Source organism: Semicossyphus pulcher, unplaced genomic scaffold, assembly GCF_022749685.1.
Source record: "Semicossyphus pulcher isolate SPU_LCO1_2020_fin unplaced genomic scaffold, fSemPul1.0.p SCAF_5, whole genome shotgun sequence".
NCBI classification, from domain to species: domain Eukaryota; kingdom Metazoa; phylum Chordata; class Actinopteri; order Labriformes; family Labridae; genus Semicossyphus; species Semicossyphus pulcher.
Window position 1 is genome coordinate 14,487,072 of NW_027211726.1, and position 27,974 is coordinate 14,515,045.

A 27,974-nucleotide genomic window follows, 5' to 3' on the forward strand; every position below is an offset into this window, starting at 1 on the left:
AGGGTTTTATTGCTTATTTGAGTAGATGTTTCCCTCCTCTGTCATGCTCTGGCAGGCAGTGTGAACGCTTGCAGAGGTTTTTTTTGCATGCTATGGCTGCACAACACTTCTTTATTTTACACCTGGAACACACACAAACACACGCGAGCAGGAGAAGAGGAGGAAGTCTTGGCCTGGAACAGATGGCCGGCTCCTTCTCAGGTCAGACAAACAGTTAACCTACAGTCGAGCAAAGGTTGTGAAAACCCATTTCAGCGATGATCTGAAGTTATGAAAAACTAATAGTGAGGTTTCAGGGAGCGCCGGCTGAAATGGAGCAGCAGAGCTTTAACTGTTACTCTATTTCCCCCCCTGCCAGCTGATGAAAAGTCAGTCAGCATTTTTTCCTCTGTATTTTTTTTTTCTAAACTTGTTGCTATGTGTACACAGCGCAGGAAATATCTGTGGCACGCTGCCAACCACTGTGAGGAAACCAGAGATAAAGTGAGAGAAAAAGATGAGGTCCGTTTTTAGATCGTTTCCCCCTCTTACTACAGCTGTGTGTTTGTGTACATCAGGTAGACCCATACATACCATACAATATCTTTATATCTTAGAAAGTTTGTCACCCTAATATGTACTTTTAATACTGGGTGCATGTCAGTGTACATTTGGCCTCATGACACCAGGAGAAAGAGTGCCAGCGAGCTGTCTGGGTAATTGGTGCTTACCTGGCATGCTTTTGCACGCACACGTGCACGCACACACGCACACGCACAGAATGAATTAGATGACATTAACAACAGGAGAAAATGGCATAATTGAATGCCTTCACTACCTTTCCTGCTAGTGTGTGCGCGCGCTCACGTGTGACAGTGTAATGAGGGACTCAGTCTGAGGCTGCACACACTCCTGCCTTATGTATATCTGTGTGTGTGTGTGTGTGTGTGTGTGTGTGTGCGCCGGCATGCGTACTGTATGCAGGGAGATGTGGCTGTCACCCATCAGCTCCATCATGTGCAGACACCCAGCTTTTAATCTAGCCCCCCCTCTCCCCCCCTCCTCCGTTTTAAGATGCTGCTGAGGCCTCGTCCCCAAGGCCCCCCGAGCAGACCTGGGAAATCAAAACAGAACTCTGCACGAGCTTATTTTTATCTGCTGAAGAGACAAAAAAAATCCACAAAAGACTGATAAACAAGCAAAGTCTTCAGTCTTGTCAATAGTGTCGGAGAATATTAAGAAGTGGGACATGAATGGAGTGAGTGAATGAGGCCATATCACTTCTGTTTTTATAGAAAGATAATAAACCAAATTTCACTCATTTTTAGGTGGTTTTCACTTACTTTTGTTTTTTGCGACCCACCTGTTGCTTTAAATGTTTGACTGTTTGACTATGAATCTGCACTGATCAGAAGCCAGAGTGTATTTATGATAGCATTTTCTTTTTTCTTTACTTAAAAACTCTCTTGATTACTGAAATGTTTGTTGGCGCTCTGATGCGTCGGAATGTAGCGGTCAGTGATTTAATGCTTACAAATAGCCACTTTGATGGACCGCGGAACGCATTCAGAATTAGTTGGGCCCACCACCATCACCTCAAGTATATTTGGCGACTAATTCTATCATGTTTCTTTTCTTATCTGTCAAAACGATCATCATCCACGATCGATTAACTTACTGGACACTCTTCCCTCGTGTCCTCCCTCTGACATACCTGCAGCAGTGTCTCCACACATGCTCGTCACAGAAACACACATACAGAGAGAGAGAGAGAGACGTCCGCTGGTACGTCCCTCCTGTAACTGCATTGATTTGAGATGCGACGTCTTCTGTTAAATATTGAAGTTGTTATTCTGTTTTAAGATTTTAAGTGCAGCTGTGTAGTGTCGGTTTCACTAGTCTGTTTTGATGCGCAACGTGTTTAACGACTCAAAATGCGAGTTGTATTTTTTTTGCACATTTTCATAAAACTTACAGCTCATGATGAATGTCGACAGAGCAGACATATACAGGGCGAGAGGGGCACAAAGTTACTAACAGTTATTCACACACTTATTTAGTTTTAAATTGGGTGACGTGTTGTTCACTGCAATGTCTTATATTCAAAAGTAGGTCGGGCCTGGGCCCTACGGGTGGCCACCTTTGTTTCTAGAGCTATAAAAAAGGTTGGGGTGGTTTATTTCTTTAATATTAGTTTAATAATCTATCTGTTTTGGGCTCGCCATATTATTTATGCATGAAACATTCAAGTCAAATCAATCAATCAACAATCATATAGCATCTCCTGTATGTTCTGTGTTTGATTAAGTGTGAATAGAGTGTATTAGACCTGGAGTAGCCGTCATTTCAGTAGCACTTCTCTCACTGCGTGAAAGGGAGAAAGGTTAATCTCATCCTAATATTCTGCATCCTCCCACTGCCAGTCAGACCGAAATCCAGCCTGACACACTCGCTCTGTTTCAGCCTGTTAGAGATCTCACTAATGCGGCGCTACATATGACTGTTATCTTGTTATTAAAGCAGCGCTAAAATATCTTGGCGTAATTATTTTCTCGCAAGGTGGAGACTTTTAATACACCCTGTTCTGATGTCACCGCGACGCCCGCCAGCTGCTTTAGCCGAGCCAACTCCGAGTGATCTGAGTCAACTGTATAATCAGGAGCGCTCCCACACAGGTCGCCGCTCACGTCAGCCTCTTACATTACGTTTGACTCAGACAGAAGGGGAGATGAGCCGACAGGATCAGAAATGTTTCTTAATTTTAATAATTAGCATACATTAGCTTCCTCGCACAAAGACGGAAAGTGTTTTTTCTTCTTTTCTCGAAGCTCGCAGCTGAAATTCACTCGCCCCATGGCTTGACTAGAGAAAAGCCATTTCCAGATTCCATTATTTATTAATACCTCTTTGTTGTTGCTCATGTCCTAATCTCATTTCCTTTAGTCATTAGCGTTGTTCGACATCAAACACAGCTGCTGGAGCACTGAGTGTGGAGGAGCGAGGGGGGAGAAGTGTGGTTATTGCAGTTGGACGCTAACTAAAGACCCTTTTAACAGGGCTTGTTGCAGTGGAATATTTTCTATTAAGCTGTTAAAATTCTTAATATTAGTAATATAATGTTTAGAATAAAATGTTGCTTTGATGTTCTGTATGTTCTATCAAAACTGAGTGGGGTAAAACGTCTTGGTAAAGGAAGTGTTGTGTGTGACTTCTGCTGACCTCTTCGACAACACCGTCCTCTGTCTCAGTCGCGCTGGCAGAGATTAGCAGCACATGGACTCACAGTCCCATGATGCCTTTTTCATTTGCTTCCTACCCATTCATCACCATAACTCTGTCCTATCATGCCTTTGTGGTAAGACGCAGTCCTCTGCGCATTCTCATGCTAATGTGTTGCCCTGTGTCAAGCTGCAAGCTAATGCTATGTTATGCTAATGCTGTGTCATGCTAATGCCACGACGTAGCGAGAAATGGCAGCAGGAACAATATGTAAGGCAATTCCCAGAAGCTTTGTTGTCTGTTTGTCTTTACTAAAGCTGTCATAACTTTTCACACTTTACTGCACTGAATACAACATCATGTTTCTTTTATCAAGTTGTTATTTTTATGTTCAAAATGCTAACTGGCTGCTGCTAAGGCAGCTTTATCCTGACGTAAACCCTGTGCTGTTTTTGGAGTTCCCATAGCGTGAGAGAGGCACAAAGTAACTGGCACCTAATTGGCAGAAGAAGGTGAAAATGGAAAGTCTGATCTGACATTAGCCTTTTTTCCTTTGTCTTTTTTATCTCAAAACACCTGGCAAGGAAGTCGAGCTTTTATGTGTGCACGCTTGCTGTTGTCTGGCAACAGAAACAAAGGCTAAATCTCAGCATAAACATTGAGCAACATCGGCAGCAAGTTGAACAAAGTCTGTCCTCCAAGTATCAGAAACCATACCTGTTGTTTCTATCCACGTCTGCCTTTTTGACTGACCTGTTCTCGCTCTCTTTATGTTTCCACAGGATGACAGTGATGGGATCCCGTGGTCGGAGGAGCGGGTTATGCGAAAGGTGCTTTATCTCTCCCTGAAGGAGTTTAGGAGTGCACAGAAACGGCAGCTGGATGGAGACGGCACCACAAACTCAAATGGTAAGTTCATATACACATCCTGTACCAATGTGGGCCCCTTCCTTCCACTTGTAGTGTACTTTTACTTTTGATTATAGCTGTCCACAATATCAGACGGTGCTATTCAACAACAGGAACTTTCCGCAGGAACTAGGAACCTTTTGAGGAACGCTGTTTTAGTAGCAGGAACCAGGGTCTAAATGTAGTTCCCCTGAAAAGTCCCTGCTCGGGGGGTAGTACTCTCTGATTGGTCGAGTACTCGCTTTGAGATGGAGTCAGAGAAGAAAGCCTACGACAGATGGACCGATGTCGAGGTGCAGGCCTTGCATACAATTTGCAATGCAATAAAGCACCATCAAAAACAGCACACGTTGTATCTCCTACATGCTAACAGGCTAACTGTAGTGTCACACAAACGACGGTACCGGCCAGTTCGTTGCGTTTTATGGAGTCATCTTCGTTGTTTGGCCTTCATCTTCTTCTTACTGCCACCTACTGGACTGGCGGTGCAGTGCAGTTACTTTTATTGCTTCTCCGTACATCATTGGCCTTGATTTGCGTAATCATCCCGGGTCTTTAGGCCGCTGTGGAAATGCAGACAACAAAGGGCCACAGGAACCATTTGGTACTTTTAGCACCACCTATAGTATGATATTTAGGTCATTTGGTATATTCCATGTCACACAGAGTCTCACTGTATGATAAAGTATCCTTTTGTCACCCATCAAGAACTTCGTAATCCTTATTTTGGCTGAAAAAGGGAGAATTTAAATGGAATACAACAACCAGCCCTGAAACAATTAAAGTGAACTTAAAATGAAGGATTTTGACATGTTGGAAACTTTAACTTTGTTCTGAAGCAGTGAAAAAGACAAAGAAAGCCCCGGCTGCTCCAACATTTTGTGGAGGAAATGTCACAGCTGCCAATTGTGTCTGGCTTGGCCGACATTAGCGTCCCAGTCTTGCTCTTCATTCTTTTAATTGCATGCGACAGTTTTATTACTCGGTCTTAAGTGAGGCCTATGAATGTTTGTCTTTGAGTTTGGAACCTGGTTTTACTGAAAATGGACAGAACCAAATGAAGAACAGATGATCAAGGGCTCACATTTGCCTTTTGTTGTGGGTCAGTGGGCAGCGGGCTGCAGTCTTTCACTCTGGTGGTTCAGAGTCACATCCTCAAAGGAGCCGTGGAGCTGAAAGTTTGTCCCTTTTGTTGTTGAAGAATCAAACAGAGGAAGCCTGGTGGAGCCACACAGGAAAAACATTTGTAAAAAGTGTTTTCAGCTTGGACATTTACACACAACCATTGTTTCCGGACTTGTTAAACATGAACTATTAGAGACCCGGACATGAATTAAAACATGCTAATTCCAGGTGGAAGCCGGCTACAGTAACACTTGAGGGCTGTTGTGCCGTGTAAACCTGAAACAACAGAAGAAGAGCGAGGGCACACGGGGGATGTTTTGAACCAGGCTGCCACCATGTCTTTGTTTGACACTGGTGCTCCCACACAAAAAACCCTCAGCCAGCCAACAGCGGAGATTTGAACTTCACACGTGCCTCAGAAGCTATTCTCAGCTGACATTAACACAACCCAGACACCGGAAGAAAGGAAAGCCATGCTAGGCAGAAAGGACAGACAGACAGGCAGGCAGGGAGACAGGCAGGAGGGATGTGTCTTTTGAAATGTAGCTTATCTCTCACACCTTGATTTTTTTCCTTCTCTATTTTCTTTATTATATTTCCTCCACACCTCTGTGTCTCGGCAGAGCGCCCCCTCCCCTCCCCTCCGTGTAGCTACAGTGTATCTCTGTGCGTCTGTCTGGCATCTCATAGCTGCCACTCCACAGCTCCTCAGGGCCTTTTAAGCCGCCGCGGGTAGCTGACCTTATCGCCTGAATAAAAATGACTCATTAGAAAGCGTTGGCGGCCCGTCGTGCCGAGGGGTAACGACAGCAGCCCGCGCTCACACAAAAGGGAAGCCGGGGCTGAATAGACGGGCCCTGCTGTTTTAGAGCACCGTGGGTTACGGCGAAGCTTTGGAGGTTGTACGAGCGGCACAGTTTCCCGTTTTGCATAGATGTTGTGGTGAAACTGTCAGCCATTTTGGAGGAACGCACCCAGCGTGTGCTACATCCTGAATGGGCAGCTCCTGCTGGTTTAGAGGACTGTGGGTTAGAGGATGTAGGTTTTTAATGGAGCCAGGCATGTGTCATAGTGCTCCGAATCACACAAACCTTCATGTGAAACTATCAGCCATTTTGGCTCTCAATGGCATCAGACTGAAGGTGGGCACCTGGCTGTAACCCTCTGTAAAGCAGCACATGGCCCCAGAAACCTCCATCCATTCCCAGACTCTCTCCTCCTCCTTGCTCCGTCACTGTGTGGCAGCAGTGGCTATCTGCTTCAAAGGGGGTGTGGCCGTCTGTCAGTCAGCTGCATGTGTGTCCGTGTGTGTGTGTGCGCGTCTCTCTCCCCACCCACCCAGCCTTCTCTCTGCCCGTAGCCGGCAATTATGCCATCTCTCCATCCACTTTACCTCTCGCTGCTGGCAGCCGTCCATCTCTGCGTCCATCACACTTCCTGCCTCTCCTGCTCTCCGCCTGCATTATTTAACAAATGACATTATGCCCTTCTGCGTCCCGGCTTCCTCTCCAGCCTCATTCCTCCTCTTCCTCTCCCTTTTTCTCATGCCTATCTCTCCCTCCATCCGTCCGCCTGTCCTTCCGGTCGTCTCTCTCCCCGGATGCAGGGATTCATTACACATCAATAGGACTCTGGTTACTGCCTTCTCCGCAAGCTCCTGTCTCCTCTCTCCCTCCCGCTGCTCCATCTCCTCGATTATGTATCTCCATACCCCCCCCTCCCTCTCTTCCTCCCTCCTGTTCGCTCCATCCGTCTCTGTCTCCCTTTTTCTCACCACCTCCCTCTTTTCCGCTTTGTCCTTCCTGTCCTCTGCCCCGTCCGTCTTAACTATCTCCACTATCCATCGCCCGGGTCCTCCCTCTTTTTTTCCATTCTCCCTCTCCTGTTGTCCGACTCGTTGAAGCTGCACCTCCTTACCTCGCCGTCTCCCTCTCCTCTCCTTTCCTCCCTCTCCATTTCCCTGAGAGCTATTGATGGAGGAGCTGGCTCTTAGCCAAAAACCAGAGAGAAGGGGGCTCCCTCTTTGCCCATTCCTCCGACTGTCCCCTCTCTTTCTCTTCCTGTCTGTCTGCCCGTCTCAGGACCTGCCGCTCCTACCCCGTTTTTTTTTTCATGCACGTCGTCCTCGTTCCGTCAGCACTCGCTCCGCTGTCACTCTGCTGTCTGTCTGTGTTTCCCATGCTGCCAGCCCCCTTGCATGGCCGGAGTGTCAGCCGTGGCAGCTAAGAACACAGTATGGGCCCTCGATTTTCTCTCTGGAATAGGAGAAGGATAGAAGGCGGGGTAAAAGGAGACAAACAAGAGAACAACAGTAGTCGAAATATAGAGATTAGATATTGAATCTAGTGTCTCTGTGTGCTCATTTAAGACCGAATCCAAGGCCGTGAAAGAATCCCATCTCTCCCTTTGATGCTGCAGATTTACAGCCTTGAACTGCTCGTTGTTGTTTGCCTTTGTTCTGGCTTGTGGTAAGTGTCGTGCAGCGATGTTGGGTCCAATTTTGGAAGGAAGTGCAGTCTATTTAGGGCAATTTGAAATCCCAGGCTGTCAATTTTAGTATCTGCTTCTACTCTGAAGAACGCCTGGGAATGGATGCTTCGGGGAGCATCGCTAAAATAAAACGACGCATTGTTTCTTTTTATATTACCCCACAGTTTTGATTGTGTACAGGCCCAGAGGATTACTTGAACAAAGGGAGTGATATGAATAGTAGTGCCCCTGTTTACAAGGAGATTAAAGTCTTGTAGAATATTTACAACAGAATTGCTCATTCATGAGGCGGACTTTAAAAGACAGATTGCCATAATATACGTGTTTACTTAACCTGTTCACGGCTCTTATATTGTCCCTCGTTCATTAGCTATGACATCACACCCATTTTCACATGAAGCCCATGTTTTTAAGTGTAATAAAGGACCTATAAGTTGCACTCTCTGGCCCCACAATGATTCTTCCTTATGGCATGACTACTCCGCTATACTTATTACCTCGGCTCACACTAATAGGCTCCTCTCAGCCCTGTGATACGCCATGTTACGCTACGCACCTCTGCTCACTCCTGCTCTCCCGAGACTTGGAGGTGAAAGTAGCGAGGCGATGGGCTTAGTTAAGCATGCATAAATCTGATTAGAACCCCCCACCCAAAGGAGCAGCTATTGGGATGGTGCACTTATTTCATCTCCCTCTGCAGCCTCGTCCACATTCAACCTTTAACCTCTGCCACCGCTCCAGCCTTTTCTCCAGGAGTTTGAATTTAGGTCTTTGGTTCTTCCTACGCTGTCTGCGAAAGCTCCTCCATCCCCAGCCCTCAGCCGTCCCATCATTCCCAGCTCTGCCCCTCAGATGGGCACTCATGTGCAACCAGCATATGTCAAACAACTCTTCGGAGGAAAAGCGGGAAAGATGCAGGGAGGGGAGGGGAGAAGACACGAGGAGGGGTCGGAATAAAATGGGCCCCTTGCTTGTTTATTTGCGTTCTATGGGGACGTCATGCGTCAGTCATTTTCTGAGCACAATTAAAGTTAATGAGCTATTTCGTTTCACAGGCAAAACATATTGTCCAGAATTCCTGACAACGACTGTTTGCATCATTTTCTCTTTGTAGTGCCACAATTAATTATTATTTATAATAAGTGGCGCCACGGTCACAAACTAAGCACTGAAAATTAAAACAATACAGTGTAGTATCCTGATATTTTGTCTGACAATATTGTATTGATACACAGAAGCCAAGTATCGATCTTTTGTGACATAAACTAGGTTATATTGCAAAAAAGATTTCACTTCTTGCTCCTAGAATGATAAAAACATTTGCTTTTTCAGTCAACTAATGTTTCCCTGGGGAGATCAGCAGAGGTTGGTCTCAACCGAAACGAAGATTGATTATCTAATTTCAATTAAACAGTCATTTACTTTGTTTGCTGAACGGCCTGATAACTTTTTTTTTATGATAGATGAAATCGATTTTGAGCGAGATCAATGGAATTCGAAATGTATCTTTGATTAAAAAAAAAAAAAAAAAAAGATTTTTTTAAAAGATTTAATTTTCCTTTTGGGATAGGATTTGCAGAAAAAAATTAAAAATAGCATATCACAAAAAATGTGATAATATCGTATTACGATGATATCGGTCATGATAATATTGTATCGCGCTAATATCATATATCGATAATATTGTATTGCAATAATATTGGTTGCAATAATATCGTATTGCGATGATATCGGCCATGATGATATCGGTCATGATGATATCGGTCATGATAATATCATATATCGATAATATTGTTTTGCGATAATATTGGTTGCAATAATATCGTATTGCGATAATATCGGCCATGATGATATCGGTCATGATGATATCGTATCGCGCTAATATCATATATCGATAATATTGTATTGCGATAATATCAGTTGCAATAATATCGTATTGCGATAATATCGGTCATGATAATATCGGTCATGATAATATCGTATCGCAATAATACCGCATTGCAATAATATCGTATTGCGACAATATTGTATTGCAAACCCTTTGGTGATTCCTACCCCTACTGAATCTTAATCCATCTCAATCTCTGGAATTTATTACAAAAAGTCTAGAAACTGCAGATTAACTTAATAATGTGTGGCCTTTCATTTTCTTTCATTAAATTTAATTGTACCACCGCTTGAAACCAGAAACTTCAAAGGACTTTAAGGGAACCTCCTGATTGATTAAAGGCACCCTGATGTAAGCCCTTCGTGCAAGCAGTGACATTGCACTGCAGTGATTCACCCCCGGCCTATAGACTTAGTGGCTCTCCAACGCCAACATAAAGCATTGCCAGCAGTGCTGTGGCCTTACTCATCACGCCGCCGCTTGTTAACTCTCTGACCGCAGCGATTTGTGTGTGATGACTATACCTCCGCTCTCAGGTACTGACCTGCCCTGCATGTGTAAGGGGAAACCAACGGCCTGTGTTTATGCAATAATGAGATAGTTATACTCTGAGAGCGTGTGTGTCTTCATTCAGCCCAAAGCACATTATAAATCTCAGTTAAATAATATGTTTGCAAACTGCTTTTACCTGCTCCTACACTGTCATTTCATCGTACTACTTCCCTCCTCCGTCCTGTCATTCTGGGATGACACAACGTCCGGGCTTGTTCGTTTGTAGCATCCTCGCTAACAGGATATCATTCAAGTTGCCACTTATCCTTTCCCCTGTCTTTATTATCTTAATTTATTTCCTCTTGACACCCACTATTAGGAGTTTGCAGCGCCGGGTGAGTGACACATCCCTCCAATGCATCACTCAAATGGAATTTCACTGTGTAAAGGTGAATGAAAGGGTTTATGACAGCAGCGCTTTGGGTTAAACAAACCTCTGGGAGCTTGAATGTTCAATGAGTCATCATTTGTTTTTATGAAATGAAGGTGAATAATTGAACAACCTGCCTAACTGAAGTCCAGTCAGGCATGAATACGTGTCAAAACGGGCAAAAGTGATTAATTATTGCCAGGGTCAAAAGTTTGATTGCTGCATTGCTCACTCGCTGATATAAATCTCCAGCTTTCAGCTCTAGTTCAGCTGGCAGAGTGTGCAGATTCAAACACGTGACGTTCCCCTCAGTCTCCAGTCGGTTACAGTCTTTCTTGGCAATTTACACATTCTTCTTTTTTTAACATCTCCCAAAAGCTTTAAACTACCCCAGTTGTTTCCCCCGACAACTTTGCTCATTCAGACGAGCCCGTATGACACGTTCCAAGAATCGCAAGAACTGCCCACGAGGAATTTAAGCCTTGTGATATCTATTTAATTTGGTTGTCTTCCTTAATTACCATTGACTTCCACTCCTCTGTTTGACCTAATTTGAATTCTCTGAGCCTGTTGTTGCTTTTGATTTAAGAATCTGTCTGGGGGCTTATTTTGTTTGTCTGACTCGCTTGCTAAATATTTAATTAGGGTCTCTGTCAATCGGGCTCACTGAGAATGTCAAGTCCAGCGATATCTGCTCACTTCTCCTCACCGCCTCGGGCTTGTTTTCTTTTTTTTTTTTAATGCTTTTGTCAAAGGGCACGTGTCACGTACGTCAGCAGAGAACTGCAGTTGCATTTGACAGAGGAGAATGTGGACAGAGAAATGAATAAGTAACTCCAAAAGTAGCCCAAATAATGCTGCAATACATAATTTGAAGGGTCCTCATGTGAGTTTTTCTATCCTACAAATATGACTGAGTAGATGCTTAAAAAAATAGTGCTCGTCCTGTATTTATCAACTCCTCCCTTTGCGTCTTTCTTCTGTTTTCCTTCCTCTGTACACTCAGATAAAGCAGACCTACCATAATCATATCAAAAGAAATATGTCCACTCTGCCTTCCTCTGCATCAAATCAAGAACAGAAAGCTTTATTAACACTGACAGATAAAGAAAAGAACATTGTTTGTTTCCCAAATACTCCATGTTTAAATGCAATATAAGGACACTGAATCATAAAGAATCCCCAAAGGAGTTTTCACTCAAATATTCCACAAGTTTAAAATCTGGAGACTGTAATACAAATTCAGTTTGCCAGGTGGATGCAACACTAAGGCAGGTTTTTATAACATTTGAAAATGCTTTTGAGTAAGATTATTGGAGTGTAAAATGGTTCTTAATACATAAAAAAAGATGTTGGCAAGGTTTTTCTTTGGGGATATGATTTGCAGTAGAAAAAAGTAATAAAAAATCATATCGCAAAAAATGCAATATCGTATCGAAATCTCGTATTGTGATAACATCGTATCATGGTAATATATTGTGATATCGTATTGTGGTAATATCATATTGTGATATCGTATTGTGGTAATATTGTATCGTGGTAATATCGTATCATGGTAATATCATATTGTGATATCGTATCATGGTAATATATTGTGATATCGTATCGTGGTAATATCATATTGTGAGATCATATCATGATAATATCATATTGTGATATTGTATCATATAATATCGTATCGTGATAATATTGTATCACGATAAAATCACAATTGCAATAGTATCACATCGCAATAATATCGTATTGCACTTTTAAACATTGTTACTTTGTATTTAAATGCAATATAAGGACACTGGATCATAAAGAATCTCTAAAGGAGTTTTCACTCAGTCAAATATTTCTTGCTCACCGTTTTGGTTCTTCTCTCCTCAGGTTCCTTAGCCAACGGGCAGCTGAACGGCTCGGGGTCAAAGGGCGGCCACAAACAAGATGGGTCCTTGCACTCTCAGGGCCTGGACGGGAGCAGCAAGTACAGCGAGGACGGTCCTGCAAAGAAGAGGTGAGACTGCGTGTGTGTGTGTATTTCTGTACGTGTGTAAAGTTCCTAATCCTGTTTGCGGGTCACCGAGTCATCCAAGAGCTTTAAAGAGCCCTGGGTCTTGTACAGTTGTCGGAGTGTGAGCCTGTCTGTGTGTCAGTGAGTTCATGGCAAAGATGGCTGCTGCTAATCACAATACTGTGTGTGTGTGTGTGAGTTTAGTCGTGATGTATTTCCTGAGCTTTAGGTTAAAAAGCTGTCACATGATCCCAGATGCTTTTAAGTTTTTCACACACGCTTTATCTTCCTCTTTTTCTCCCTCTGTGTAATATATTCTCTTCCTCCCCTTTTACGCCTCCCGCCAAATCAATTCCGAATATTTCACTGCTACTTTGTTCATTGCATTGATTTATAAACTCTCTGCATGCACTCTCTTTCTCATTTCTTTCTCTTCCCTCGTCTGGACAGGAGCAAGTTGCCCATTAGTTCTGTAATAGAAGATGACAGCGAACACAGTAGAGTAAATAGTACCACCCTGTAAAGGGCACAGAGGTCTTTTAATGAGCACTCCCCCTCATCTCCTCACGTAAATGCCATTTCTGTCATTTATAATTAGCCACTTAAAGGAACATTGCAATGCTTTTAAAAACTGATCATTTAGAAATTAAAGTTGTTGCAGAGGACAAGGGTTAGGATAAAATATTTGTATTTTAAAGAAGGCATTCATATGACAAGAAAATTGAAATAAATTTCAGAGGGATTAGTTTAGAAACACTGCTCTCTTTGAAGAGGGGGTATTATGCTGTTTCACATTTTAAGATATATATATAATGTTACAATGTTGGACGTCCAGACTAAACGTGGGTGAAGTTTCAAATCTGTAGGTAAAAGTATGTTGGAGTAATCCCCAGGGTTCTCAGCTCAGTCTACAGGCTGCTGTGAACGCCAGGTTTCACACAGTTTTTTCTACGCGCTGCACTTTGTGACGTCACAAGGTGCAGCCAATCAGAAGAAAGTAGGCTTGTAGGGTTGGGGTTCTTAAAAGGACAGAGCTGACTGAGTCGTTTCAAGCGGAGGCTGTATGAGGGCCTGCACAGAACACCAGTGTGAGAGTCTTTTTTTAAACTGTAAATTATGCTAAGCTACCCCACAGGTATCACAGAGCGAAATATGAAGCTTGAAATGACCATAATGCCCCCCCTTTAAGATGAATGCTTTTGAAAAAATGGGAGCTTTTGGAAAATGTGACGCTTGGAATGCATTCAGTCACAAGCTGGAAATATGATTTACATATAATCATAGAGTGTACAGCTGATTAAAAAGCACACACACACAAAACAACACACAATAAATCCCTGAACATTCGTTTTTATGTTGCAGCCATTCTTCTTACATTTTCATCCTCAATACATTTTATTCTAAGCTACCGTAGGAGGCAGGTGTGTGCGTCAGTGTGGGTGCATGACTGTGTGCATGTGTGCTGTTTTGTTCCCTCACACACACACACACATACACACTGACAGGGCATCAAAGCATCAGTGTAAAGCTAGGGGGCGGAGTCTGGGGGCCGGACGGCAGCAGATGTCCTTCTGTAATGAGCAGCCCATACAGGCTCCATTCAGTGCGCGTCAAGCACCTGCCCGAGTCCTGCTAGCTGTCATTCGATACTGTAACCTCCAAAAAAAATCTGAGCTCGGTCATTACGAGCTTTCATCTACCTGGCTTTGAAACAAAAGAGCGGGGCCTCGGAAGCAACTGATAAGAAATTACAGATGTTCAGTAGAAGTAAAAATGTTGACTTAGTTAAAGAAAGAACAAGTGTTCTTTTCATACAAGAGAATCTTCAGGTGATCTCGCGTCCGGGAGGATGAATGAGGTTTGATTTTACACGTCTTGACTGACAAAAACAGACTATATTGAATTGAAACGCGGTGAACCTTTGGCTCGTATTATCCCAGCATAAACACTCCGCTCTTTACCAACTGAGGAGAGAAAGCACAGGAGAAATAACGTTTAACAAGGACACACTCAAACTTTATTCTCTTTTCTCTGATGGCCTGTAGAGCTGTGAGTTCAGTTAGAGGCCAGCCTTATCCGTGGTTTTCATTATCCAATACACACTTAGAAACACACACACACACAGCAGGACTGAATGAAGAAAGGCGCTCTATCCGATGCTAATGAAACACAAGCCTAGCCAGTGCTTGGCAATGCCTCCTGCCCTCTTAAAAAGCCTATTTTGTGTGTGTATGCGTGTGTGTGTTCTATGTGTGAGGGATGACTCCTCTGCCCTGGCATGGCTGCCCCACACTGTTTCTAAACAGGACCAACTGAGACGATGCCAGGAGCTTTTACACCTGGCACCGGTCTTAAAAAAGAAAGGAGGAGCGGCTGCGTCCAATTTTTCTAAGCGAAGAAAAAGTTTCACACCGCGGAGAGAGAGAGAGAGAGAGAGAGAGAGAGGATGAAGGGATGGAGCGCAGACAAGAGAGGGAAAGACTGGGAGGAGCAGCAGATGAGAAAGAAAGAGAGGAGGGAGAGGAAAGGGAGGCAGGAACAGAAGGACAGGTGCGAGTGATTTTTGGCAGGAAGCGGCCCGCTTTAGAAGTCTTTGAGATCAGCTCTGTGTTTGCCTTCCCATGCTCCTGAGATTGGTGGCGAGACTGGCAGCACATCCCCTCAAACATGCCAGCTCATTGTAGCCCGCTCCTACCAGCATGACCAGATTCTGCAAATGGGGTTCCCCTGCCAAAGTGAAACACACACACACACACACACACACCGACACACACGGAAACTTACAGCCACAGCCTAGCGCGGTTTGAACTCCACTGCCATGGTTTACTGACCTAGTTCTATTCCCGCACCTCTTTGCTCTCCCACATTTAGGTTAAACACCAGAGTCTAGCACCAAAACAGGCAGTTACCATAAAAAACCTTTGCGTATATAATCTAACTTTTCTGCAGTTTAAAAGTGTTTAATTTCCCCAAAAGAAAGTCTTTATTTTGCTGCTGTCACAGCTACTTCATCTCCAATACGCTGCCATAATTCTGCCATTCAGCCCGCATCTTGTAGCGTTCTAAATGAACCGAGTAAATCTTTCATTGGTCTTATAATTCAGTATTACTGCTCTCTTAAAAATGACTCCAGTGTGGTTTCTTTTTCATGATTAGGACGTGTTTTTGGCTCGCCCGTGTGTACTTTGGAGCATGTCGGGATGGAGATCTGGTTTTGAACTTGTGTTAAACATTAATCAGGGAGTCATTTTGTAGCCAATGAATGTATAAACAGCATCTAAAGCACTTAATCTGATGTGTTAATGCATCATTTTTTGGGGGCGATATTTGCCTTTATTGATGGGACAGCGGAAGAGAGACAGGAGGGAGTAGAGAGCGGGGGGATGACATGCAGCAAAGGGCCGAGGGCGAGCTGCGGTCGCTGCGTCAATGCATCATTTTTAGAATGTTAACCAGATATATTTTTGCGATCATGATGCATCTTTTTTTCAGCTCCTCTGATTAAAGTGATTTTCATGGTGTCGCCCCAGACGACTCAGCTTTTAGCTCAGCCGTGTGTGCGTTGAAAAAAACTGAACAGAAACTTGTGAAGCGAAAGTGTGTGTGTATCACAAGTTGAGTGTCCCTCTTTAACAGACTTCTTAACTTAATTTCTCCGCTCTCCCTCCCTCCGTCTCTCCCTCTTTTCTTTCTCTCTCTCTCTCTCTTCACTGAACCCCACTTTTGGCTCTCTTTGAATCTCTTCTCTCTGTTGTCGCAGCCAAGACACACACTCACACACTCAGCTGCTGCCGCTTGTTTTGTTTCGACTTAATGAATGCCAAGTGTGTACACACACGGACACACACCCTTGCGCACACACAGGCTCGTCTTGTCTAGCGTAACCAATGACTCTTGTCAGTAATGCATAATCACCATTTCCATTTATGAGGGATTACATGCATGTGCAGCATCTGCACGCACACGCTGCACGCACACACTGCAAATGCGTGTGTTAATAGAAGGCCATAATGTGTCTATTGATTTACTTTGGATGGTATGCGACGACGTATATGCAGTGCAACACCTACAGCAGCTGAAATACTAACACCTAATGTTGTATTCACACACAGAGGAGCACACACACAAACAAACAGGCATAGATTGAGCTTATTAGAAAGCTGGACAGACAGTGGCTTTATTTGCCCAGAGAAACTTGGAACACTGCTAAATACTGTCTGTCCTGATTCCAGTTCAAACAGCCTCCCTCTTTGTTTCGTCTGTCTCCTTCCTCCTCTGTCAGCCCGTGAGTGACTCAGCCCTCCGTGTCAGCGTGTCACTCTCCCCAAATCTCCTCTGAACCCTCCTCTCATTGTTGCTGCCTCGCTGCAGCTTTATGAAAGCTCTGCATAAATGGCAGAGTGACGGAGTATTAACCATCCGCCACAGTGCATAATGTCAGTCAGCGTGCAAACTCGCTGCCATAATCACTCTCAAATACAAGTGCTAGCGCTGTGATTGTAGTGCAGATTAAACATGTTACAGAGGGGCTGCATGGGGCTTCTTGTGGTGTACACCGAGGCTGCCACCCTAAAGTCAGAGAAGTCTTTTAATTGGAGTTCCTTTTTAGCTAAAAAATACCTGTTTCTAGCCAAGCAACTGAAAGTATTTCCTAAGAATATCCCCTCTCCTCTCAATGAGAAGCATCACCTTGTATGTCAAGTGCAAGGAAAAAGAATTCCAACTTTCCGTGCTATTAAAGTCAGAGCTCAGTCTGAGGTTTTGTGTGAAAAGGAAAAAATGTTTCCAAAGTGTTGCAGTCGGTGCTTCACTGCAGAGTGCAGTGACCCGTCGCAAGGGTCGGCCTTGTCTTCTCAGGCTGGGAATCTTCTGCAAATTGGAAAAGCACTGGGGAGAGACTGATCAGTTAGGAGCAACCTGTGTGTGAGTGTGTTTACCGCTTAGATCCCTGTGCTTGTGTGTACATGTGTACAATAATTTCTTTCAAATCTCTCCGCTTAAGGCTGGCCCACATGACGACCAGCAGGAGGAATTGGCGGTGGTAGTTCTTGGACTACTTTTTACTGAAAATTGACAAAGAAAAAACTATGGATGAAGTTGTGGAGATGGCGTGAACATGGGCTGTATATGTTACAGTGCCATCTGTACGTGTTACAGCACTATCCGTACGTGTTACAGCGCCACCTATATGTTACAATGCGATCTGTACGTGTTACAGCGCGATCTGTACGTGTTACAGTGTGATCTGTACGTGTTACAGCACTTTCCGTACGTTTTGCAGCAAGATCTGTATGTGTTACAGTGCGATTTGTACATGTTACAGCACGATCTGTACATGTTACAGCGCGATCTGTACGTGTTACAGCACTATCCGTACGTGTTACAGTGCGATCTGTACGTGTTACAGCGCGATCTGTACGTTACAGCGCGATCTGTACGTGTTACAGCGCGATCTGTATGTGTTAGAGCGCGATCTGTATGTGTTACAGCGTGATCTGTACGTTACAGCGCGATCTGTGCGTGTTACAGTGCGATCTGTGCGTGTTACAGCGCAATCTGTGACCCGACATTCTTCTGAGCAGATCTAGGGAAGTAAAATCACTCTTAACATACATACACACATCGCAGGAAATCAGGCAAGATTATTTGTAGAACCATTAAAAAATCGGGACTTTGCTTTCTTTTGTCAGCAGGGGGCAATTGGGCCCAAAATCGGCCTGTTTATCTTGTAGTGTGTACCCTGGTTTAGTTTTCTGAAAGCTACACCACAGACACAAACACACTTGAAACAAAAATCATGAGAATAGAAATATCTTAATGCCATATTGTACAAAATAAAAGAAAGAAAATGTTTATGAATGCACCTTTTATTATTCTGTTTGAGCTCCACTTTCCTCCTCTTGTCCTTGATCTTCTCTTCGAGCTACGGCCTCCTGTGTCTCTCGCCCCAAGGCCTCAAGTCCACTCAAGGTCTCTGAAAGTCTACATACAGGGACTCGGGCTTAATTAGACTGATTGCAGAGCCCATACAGAACCCTCTCTGATGTTTATTGACCTAACCTGGTTTGTAGTCAGCCACTCTCAGCCGTGATTTAAGGAGGGCTGTGAGGTCGGAGGTCATGGGGTTGGAGGTCAGTGTGCGTTGTGAAGGGGTGGGGGTGATTATCCCAGAGCAGTGGACCTTGCTAACAAAGGATACGTTTAAGTGCAGTGTTTTTATTTCATTCGTAATGAAATTTAAAACTTTTGGTTCCACCTTTGTTTGTGTTTTTTAGTTACTTTAGCAGCATTTAGCTCAAACTTAGAGCCACTTTTTCTACATTACATGTTTTTAAAGTGACAAAGGGGATAATAGCCGACTTCCCTCTGACCTAATATCGCATTTATATATTCAGAGATACAGATCTATTGTCAAGATGTCTTTTCTCTCCACATCTGCCTATCAGGCCATCTCCCCTCTCATTGTTTCATTCAAGAAGAAAGAGGCGGGTTAAAAGCCAAGGTTATATTTAAATCTGAGCGCAGGCCAGGCTGTATCTTTAATCTTAAATGAATATATTGTGAAGCCTATAGCTGCCACAGCTGAACTGCCACACATACACACACAGAGACACACTATCACACCTCTGAATAACACTCCTGACATTTATCTTGATGTCAACGCAAAGCAGCCGAGCGTTAAAACCACACGCTGACAAAATACACAGAAATACTGTAGTATATACATTACTATGAAGGCTATTACAGCCTGTTCCACTTGACTTCTATACATGTACATTTCAGCCCAGCACAGTGAGTAATAGGTGTTCCTCTGTGTGCATATTTGCCCTCTCAGCAGCCTCGGCTCATTGACTAATGACGGCGTTTATTTGTGTTTGCTGTGCACATGCCCTGTGTTTATGCGACTAGGGGGGCTTTGCAGGGGCTGTTTGCATATGTGAAGGTCACGAGGTCACTGGGTCAGTTCACCGCAGTCAGTGCCATCGCGCTCCTAAATGCACGGAGACAGAAAAGCAATAAACACTTTGACTAAGTGTTCAGTTATGACTGTTTACGCCGACCACACGTCCTCGTTTTGGGGTTGGTGTTGGGAAAGTGGCTGAAAAAAGGTTTCACAAACTCAGGTTAGCATGATGAACTTTTAACCTTGGTTGTTGCTGAGAAGTAACACATGTAAAGGCTGATTATTTTTCCTTATTTGATGCACAAGCTGTGTCAAACTAAAAGGTAGCACATGGTGTCGATTACAGCGCGATCACTGTACACATTTTTATTCCCCTTGTTTATCAGCAGATAGTTTCATCTGAACAGACTGCCTACACGTCTATCTGTATTTATTCCTGTGTGTGCTGAGACATTGATTAAACACACACACACATTTTGTGAACGTAATCCCTGCGTATAAACATGCACACACAAAAATGCACATTTGTGTCGCTCTGTTCTGGACTCGAGCACACACACACACTCTCGCAGAGCCAGCTGCAGCGAGGTAGTCTTTTATCAGCACCATGTGGGCCATCTGGAGCCAATTAATACAGCCCCTAAGGTACAGACTCTGGATCAGTGCTCTTCTGCTCACACAATAACCTTTACCATGGGAGGGAACACGACGTCTGACTGGAGCTCAGCCTCATGCCAACATTTATCAGACCTCGGAGACACTGAGGAGGACAAAGTCAGCGTGATTCGGATGAGCCAAAGAGAGAAGATTTGGAACATTTGACGTAGTTTGTTTGATAAAAATATGTAATATATATTGTTTCTGTACCTTTTAACGATCCCTGTCAGTCTGAAAGCAGGGAATATTTAGCTGCTTTAACCACTCTTGCTCTCCTCCTTCTGTCTGAGTCAATGCAATTTAGCTACGCATTCATTTCACACTAATATCACACTCTGTGCCGGTGACTGCTTCTATCCAAAGAACTTCACAGTATTAAAGAGTCTAGACCAGTGCTTTAAAAGTCTGACACTGACACATTGGCACAAATTAACACAGGCGCCTCTAGCTCATGTTCCACCTGCCAGCCTTCTCCAGGTGTCCGGTTACAGCGGTACAGCAAAGGTCTGAAACCAAAGCGCCCAGCGCCTGGCACGCATCACAGCCAGAGGCTCCCCTGTGGACGACCCGGGCATCGTCTACAAGAGACGCAGTGTACAAGTGTGCGACCTCGGGGCCGCAGACACACGTCATTAAACACCTCCTCGCATTGAGACGATGCTATGATGCTAATGCTAGATACAGTGATTTCCTTACGCTGTAACATGCGGCTAAGCTCGAGTGACAGCGGTGGCTGCATCTGCTGCTTGTTCTTGTCCTCACTGGACTCTATTCATCCATATTTAATAACAGAATTGAAAGATGCTGCTACACTGAGCCAACAGCTAACCCAATAAATCAAACATGCATGGGAGGCCGCTTTCCCAACAATCAGTCCTGCCTAATTGGCATATAAAGAATTATTCTTTGCATCTATTTTAAATGTTTTATGCACAAGTGAGTTGACTTGCGGGTTAATAAATCAGCTGTTGTCAGCTCTATACTGACTCATTCTGCTTAGTCATGTAGTTTCTTCCACCGTGCACTTTGCTGATGTGCTTTGTCAGACAGTAAACCGGCATAAGGAGACAGTCAAGAGTGGATGTTTCTATTTGTGGCGCTCCTCTCCTACGCTGAGAGTTATCGACTGCGTGTGAAGGATGAGGGTCAGTTACTCATCAGCATCTCTGGCGCTGATTGGGAGTGTAGTCTTGCTCGGTGACACTTCAGCAGGGTGCGTGCTTGCCGACGGGCTTGTACCGTAAGGCGAGATGACCACGCTGAAACCCGGTTCCCATGGAGACAGACATCATTGTAAAAGGTGTTGATGAGGTGGAGAGTGAAGAAGAGAGCTTTGATTGACAGGGTCCGTGTGCGGGATCTACGTCAAACTGAACACAGCTGTGATGGAGCAGCGAATGTCGCTCTGCTCGTCTCCGTCCCTTCATCACCACCTTCATCCCATTTCTCTTCATTTTACAAGTTAGAGCGAAATCACAAACCGCCCTCTACCCTCTCCCTTTCTTCTCGCTCCTCTCCGTCCTCTTTCCCTGGATTGCCGCCTGACAGGATCGTCACATTTTCTCCCTCTGTCTCTCTCAGAGATAATCAATGCTCCAGCACCCGCGCTGGCATGTGTAATATTAGACATTAGAGCTGCCCTTTGAAGGGTAGATGGCTAGGGGAGGGAGGGGGGAGTAGCAGGAAAAGGATGGAGGGAGGAAGGGATGGATGAAAGGTGGATTAGAAAGGGATGAATGGGGACATCCTGCTGTAATCTCTTTGCTTTTTCTCCCTCTATTGGATCTCTGTTTCCTCTATTCCCTCCCCTGCGTCTCACAGGCTCTCCTCTCATTCTCCTGCAATCGGGGCAATCAGGCTCGTACGTAAGCCTCGGTTATACCTTCATGGCACTGTACCAATGAGTATTCTATAGTTCAGGACGCTCGGGAACACGATGTACCCTGGCTTACACACACACACACACACACACACACACTCACGGGCAGCGGGCCTCCTCTGGGCAGGCGGTGGGCTAAATCAGAGGCTCATGTTACCACTCAGCCTTTAGCGCAGTGGCAGCACTTATAAAAACAGTCATGTCATTGCAAATTGTTCCCATGCTGATTTCTCAATATTTACCAGGTCCTTGGGACCCTGAAGTGTGTGTGTATTTGAGTGTGTGTGTGTCAGCTATACTCGAGCCTTACCTATGAATGCCTGTCCCCTCATTTGTTTCAGTTGCAGAGCACGGACAAATTGGCAAAACTGCACACCTTTTACCTAAGAGAGAGTCGTCTGCAAAATATTCACTTTTTCTTCAGTTGCAGTTTCCTTAATCTAAGGATAAAGTGTTTTATTTATTCATTCCCCTGCTGCAAGCGTTATCGCATCATCAGTGAATCAGATCTGTCTTTATTAGCTTTTTATGAGCTGTGTCTCTGCTTTCAGCTTCCCAGAACAGAGGGAAGATAACTGATTATTCGTAGAGAGATGTTCCTAAAGAGTCCAATTACTAAAGATAACCTCAAAGTTATTGTCAGTAATTGTTTGGGTTTTGGAAAGGCCCCCCCCAGCATGCCCCCCCCCGTGATAGCTAATAGGTAACAGATAACAGAGCATCGTCCCCTGCAAACCTGAGGCTCATCTAAAGAGGCTCTGCTTGACTGTCTAGACAGGAAGTAGTAAGCACATAGCTTTATTAGCTCATCTGTCTCTGTCCCCGTGCTCCTCCACTTGTGCTTTATTTCTATTGCCTGTTTTTCTTTTCTGTGCGTGTCACTTCTACCCTCTCTCTCTCTCTCTCTCTCTTTAAGCAGCTAAATTGAATCCTATTCATCTAAAGCTGGAGCAATAAAACCATCCAGGGTTTAGCTTACCAAAGAAGCTTTTATGAAGAGCTCGGTTTCTCCTCTGCCTAATATTTAGCACTGCTTAGACTGCGTCACTGCCTCCTCTGCCGTATTCAATTGCATATGATTGAATTTTTCAGACGGTGCGACAGGTTTGGGTGGCTGGCTGCACAACTGAACCGTGCATTAGCATAGCAAAAGGTACACAGTCATGCATAAATAAGTTGTGTTCACACATGGACATGCTAATATCTATTTTCACTCACAACTCAGCCAATATGGCTACTCAGTCTGTGGCCCGAAGCTTTAGAATATGAGGATGAGTGATTAACATAGCATAAGAAATAACTTTAGTTATTTAACAAATATAAGTTACATAACTAACGCACCGTAAAAGACGTAACTGTTGTACAAATTTCACCTAGCAACCGCATGGTAGGTAACTAAGAAAGTTTAGGTAACTTAAAAGGAAGAGCCTGGTAAAGGCTAGAGTTGTTCTTATACTGATTCCAGTACAATATTGATACTGGTCCCGATACTAATACCAGTATCGCTATCAGAACTTATATTAGTATGGGAACCAGTATTGGTACTGAAAGCGGTATCGGTATGGGAACCAGTATCGGTATGGGAACCAGTATCGGTAAGGGAACTAGTATCGGTATGGGAACCAGTATCGGTATGGGAACCAGTATCGGTATGGGAACCAGTATCAGTACGGGAAGTAGTTTCGGTATGGGAACCAGTATCGTTAAGGGAACTAGTATCGGTATGGGAACCGGTATAGTAAGGTATCTGAACCAGTATTGGTAGGAACCAGTATTAGTATTAGAACCAGTATCAGTATGGGAACCAGTATTGGTATCGCAACCGGTATCGGTATGGGAGCCGATATCTGAACCAGTATTGGTATCGGATCCGGTATCAGAATAGAAACCAGTATTAGTCTTAGAGCCAGTATCAGTATGGGAACCGGTATCGGTATGGAAACTGGTTTGGTAACAGGTGTCGGTATGGGAGTTAGTATCAGTATCGGCCTCCGATACAGCCCTGATATGTTATAGGGTGTTGGTGAGTACCCTCAAGTCAATGCACCAATCCAATACCATCATTTCTAAGCCCCCTAAAAATACAAGTGATGTTCAGTAAATTATCATGTATCAATAACGAACTATAACAGTCCGGTGCTCAGGGTGAGTGTTATGTTAGTCAAAGCAAACATGTATACTTTTTTATCTCATTAGTATCAAAATGGTATTGAAACAACTCTAGTAAAAGCATGTTGACATTAACGCTTATTATTATTATAACATTAATTCTTCTATAAGGGTGTATTATGGACAAAAGACTTGTGTTGGGGTTTTTAGGGTCCATTTAAAAAATCCCCAAATAAATGTAGAGGCATGTTTATGGTTAAAGTTACTAAAGTTGCATTCTCTCATATCACACACTACATCTCACTCAGTGTTACAGTCACGCAAACCTCCCTGCTTTTAGCTTCTCTCTGCACTTCAGCCTTCCCACCGGCCCTTCCTCCTTCCTCTCCATCACTTCATCTCACTTTCTTTGGCCTCATCTGTTTCCATACTTCTTTCTGTCAGTATGCCCTGCTCTCTCCATCCCTGGCGGCTACAACCAAAGTTTTCTAATGGCGTGCATGCAGACTGAGGAGGTAAATGTTTCATGAGGGCATGGGTGCAGTATGAGCGTGTATTTTGTGGGGATTTTGAATCTCAGTCGACTTACTTCCTGTGCTGCCTTCTTGCCCTCTTTCTTTTCGTCCTTATTATATTGAAATCGCAGCTTTGTGTGAAGTGACACCTGTCCTCATTGTGTTGTTTTGCCTATTGAGCAGTCATGTTCTTTGTTCTGTAATACCAGGGGAAAACAGCACCTCCTGTACGCACCTAGCTGTTATCTGAATGTGGAAATAAGGCAGCACTATAATACCTTTATTCAGGCAAATTAGTGGTTCAGCTTCTCACTTGTCAGACTGAAAGCCTGTATTTTTTCTGAGCAGAGAGAAAAATGAGAAGTATGATGGATGTTTTGGCACGAAAGCAAATTAGATTTGTGTTAATGCATTTCACTTTTGTGTATTTAATTCTCGTTTAGAAAATGCTAAGCTAATCATAGGCCTTTGTTTACCCGATGTTGTGACTGTAAACAAACTGGGCGTGTGCGAACGGTTATTCGCTCACTTTCCTGGCACCGTGTGTTTAAATGCGGCGCCCTGGCAACGTGCGCGCAATCATCTCTCAATTCCTCACATATTGAGCGCACACCCGTGTCGCGGCGGGAAATTGACACGTTTTGAAGCCACGCTGTTCTCTGATTGAAGTGTAATCGGAACCCTGCACCTTTTCAGTGAGCCAAATGCATTGTGGGTGTTCTCCAGACATGATCCTATCTTTCCCTTTACTTCTATCCTGTCCGCGGCAAATTGACAAATAATACCAGGATATCACATTGCTTCTATCGCTGCTTCTTAACATGTCGCTTTCTCACTCTCTCTCTTTTTTGAGCACACACACACACACAGCAGCGCTAATCGATTGAGGCCACTTGCTGAAAGCACAGTACTTTTACTGTTTGAGTGTGCATGCCCTTACACGTAAAATGTGCATGCGAACGAGTGTCCACGCCCAGGGGTTTGTGTGTGTTTTCTGCGAGTGAGGCGGCGTGACAAGTCAGTCCAGCGCTTCCTCTCAGACTTCTACTTTAATATTCTCCTCCTTCCCTCGCCGCCACTGTCTCACACTGTGATGTAAAGAGAGAAAAATGAGAGACATCTTTTGTGCGTTGTGGGGCGCCACGTAGGAAAGTAAGCACAATGTGGACGAGGAGAGAGGAAAAGGGGAGAATAGGGATGGAAAGCGAAGAAGAGGGAGAAGTAAAAGAGACAAAAAGAAAGAGAATAAGAAAGAAAGAGATGAAAAGTTTTCCTCTAGAAACTGACCTCCATTGTTGTAGATTATAGATGGCTTAATTAACTTCCACTCAATACTCAACAGGGATAAAGTAGGAGCTACTACATGTATAATTTAGTCATGTAAAAGTACACATTTGCACACAGATACACTAAAACACTCACTTAGGAGCATCCAAGTGATCATGATGGGCTCTCACACCTATTCAGTGAACAAATGTGCGTACACACACACGCCCACAAACGTGTTCAACTCAAAACAGGGTAATTCTTTCAGCAATGAACTCTACATTTAGATAACAGCCAGGAACAAGGAGTAAAGGATGGCTTGTGTTCGTGCGTGTATACAAAAGAGCTTATCACTAACTTCCTCTCTCCTTCCCCCTCAGACCTCGGCTCCAGGCCCAGCGGAAGTTCGCCCAGTCGCAGCCCAACTCGCCCAGCACCACGCCCGTCAAAGTGGCCGAGCCAGGCAGCCTGAACACCACCGTCCTGGCCGCCGTGCCCTCCTCCTCCCTCTCGTGTCTGTCCTCTTCATCCCTGTCCTCCTCCATCCAGGACCTGTCGAGACGCAAGCCCAAGACGGAGGACTTCCTCACCTTCCTCTGCCTCAGAGGTAAGACACTGAATTACATGCTTCGAGTCCAGGACAATCAAACTACATATTACCTCCGAGGCTGGATAACATTTTGCTGCTGTCTGGTGTCTTTGCAAGCTTATGAACACACTCAATATCTGCCAAATATCAGGATCGAGTACTTCCAAGGCTGATCTTTCAGTATGTGCAGCTCAGCGCTGAGATGTATTGACTCTCATGAAGGTCTGAAGGGAAACCTGAACACACTCGCACACAAAAACATCCATACAACAGCAATTCAAGAGTACATGAGTACGAGTTTTAAGTCAGGTTTTTGATCACCCTCCTATGTCATAGACACACAAAACCACGCATACACACACATGCTGCAAATAACTGTGTACTTGCCTGAGGCTAAGATTATCCTGCATTTCATCAGCTTACACATCTCCCCCTCCTGCCTTTCAACAGCTGCCTGTCTCTTTAACACCCTGCCCATCACCCTCTAACACAGCAGCTGCTCGTGCATACAGTACACTCACACACACCCGGCACTACAAACGCAGGTTCATCGACACTATGTAGCGCCTCCGATGTCAAATGAACTGTAAAAGTCGTGGCAGAGTAATTAGCAGCAGCTAGCTGGTGCCACACGCAGCAGCATTGTTTATTGGGAGTGTCCCAACAGGGGGGACTATTTAGGATAAACGCAGGCGCTGAGACTCTATCACACACTCGTATGAGCTGTTTGTGTACATGAGGTCAAATTAACCAAGACCCCTCTGAGACACAGGAGCTAAACAAGTGCACTTCTCTTTCCTCTGGAGTTAATGAAGGAGTCGTGTTACTTATGAGCTATGCTCTGCTGGCCAGCTAACAGAGAAGGCGAGTCCACTGCCAGGACTATGCAGGAAGTTTCTGCTCTGCTACAGATGTCCAGAGTTTAAAGACCAAAACCCAAGAAACTTCTTTTAAAAGTCATTTCAAAATTTGAGCTAGAAGAAAAGTATGACAAAGAGATACATTTAAGATTTAAAATTCATGTAAAATCCGAAAAAAGGCCGGAAAATTAAATCACTAAGACAACATAACAGTAACTTTGGAGTAAGTTGTCTTAACTTAAATGTAGCAGCCACTCAGTGTGCTTTAAAAATATTATATAGAAAAATCAAAATGAATAAGGGCCTGTGTCCACTTGCTGTGTTTTTAGCGCTGGCAGCGCCCACAACCTCAATTTCACAGCGCTTCTCCCCAGTGCTTACTGTTGCTAGGTTACGAAAGTTACAAAAGGAAGTGGTTCCTGTGGTAGTGAGCGTTAAGTCTGTATTAAATCACTCTGTATGTTTATTTGCTTTTATTCAAGGAAAGTTTACAAAGAAAACATAAAAACAATGTCGAGGAATCGTGTCCTGGCGTTAGCAGCAGCTCTAAACAAAAAAACCGAAAGGGTTAGCTCCTCCTCCGCCATTCTTGTTGACAAAGTTGATATCGGAAGTCCCACCCTCTCTTAATTCTGATTGTTCGTTGAAGATAAAGTGACATTGACAA

At 44.1% G+C, this 27,974-nt stretch overlaps 1 protein-coding gene across 1 annotated transcript in view; it reads left to right on the top strand.

The window, feature by feature from the left end:
* The window catches only part of jarid2b (jumonji and AT-rich interaction domain containing 2b), a 105,638-nt gene that overhangs the window by 47,489 nt on the left and 30,175 nt on the right, over positions 1-27,974 (top strand). The window contains exons 2-4 of the mRNA XM_069681053.1: positions 3,981-4,107; positions 12,405-12,531; positions 26,239-26,465. Coding sequence (XP_069537154.1) covers positions 3,981-4,107; positions 12,405-12,531; positions 26,239-26,465 — 481 coding nt within the window. The remainder of the gene's footprint in view (positions 1-3,980; positions 4,108-12,404; positions 12,532-26,238; positions 26,466-27,974) is intronic.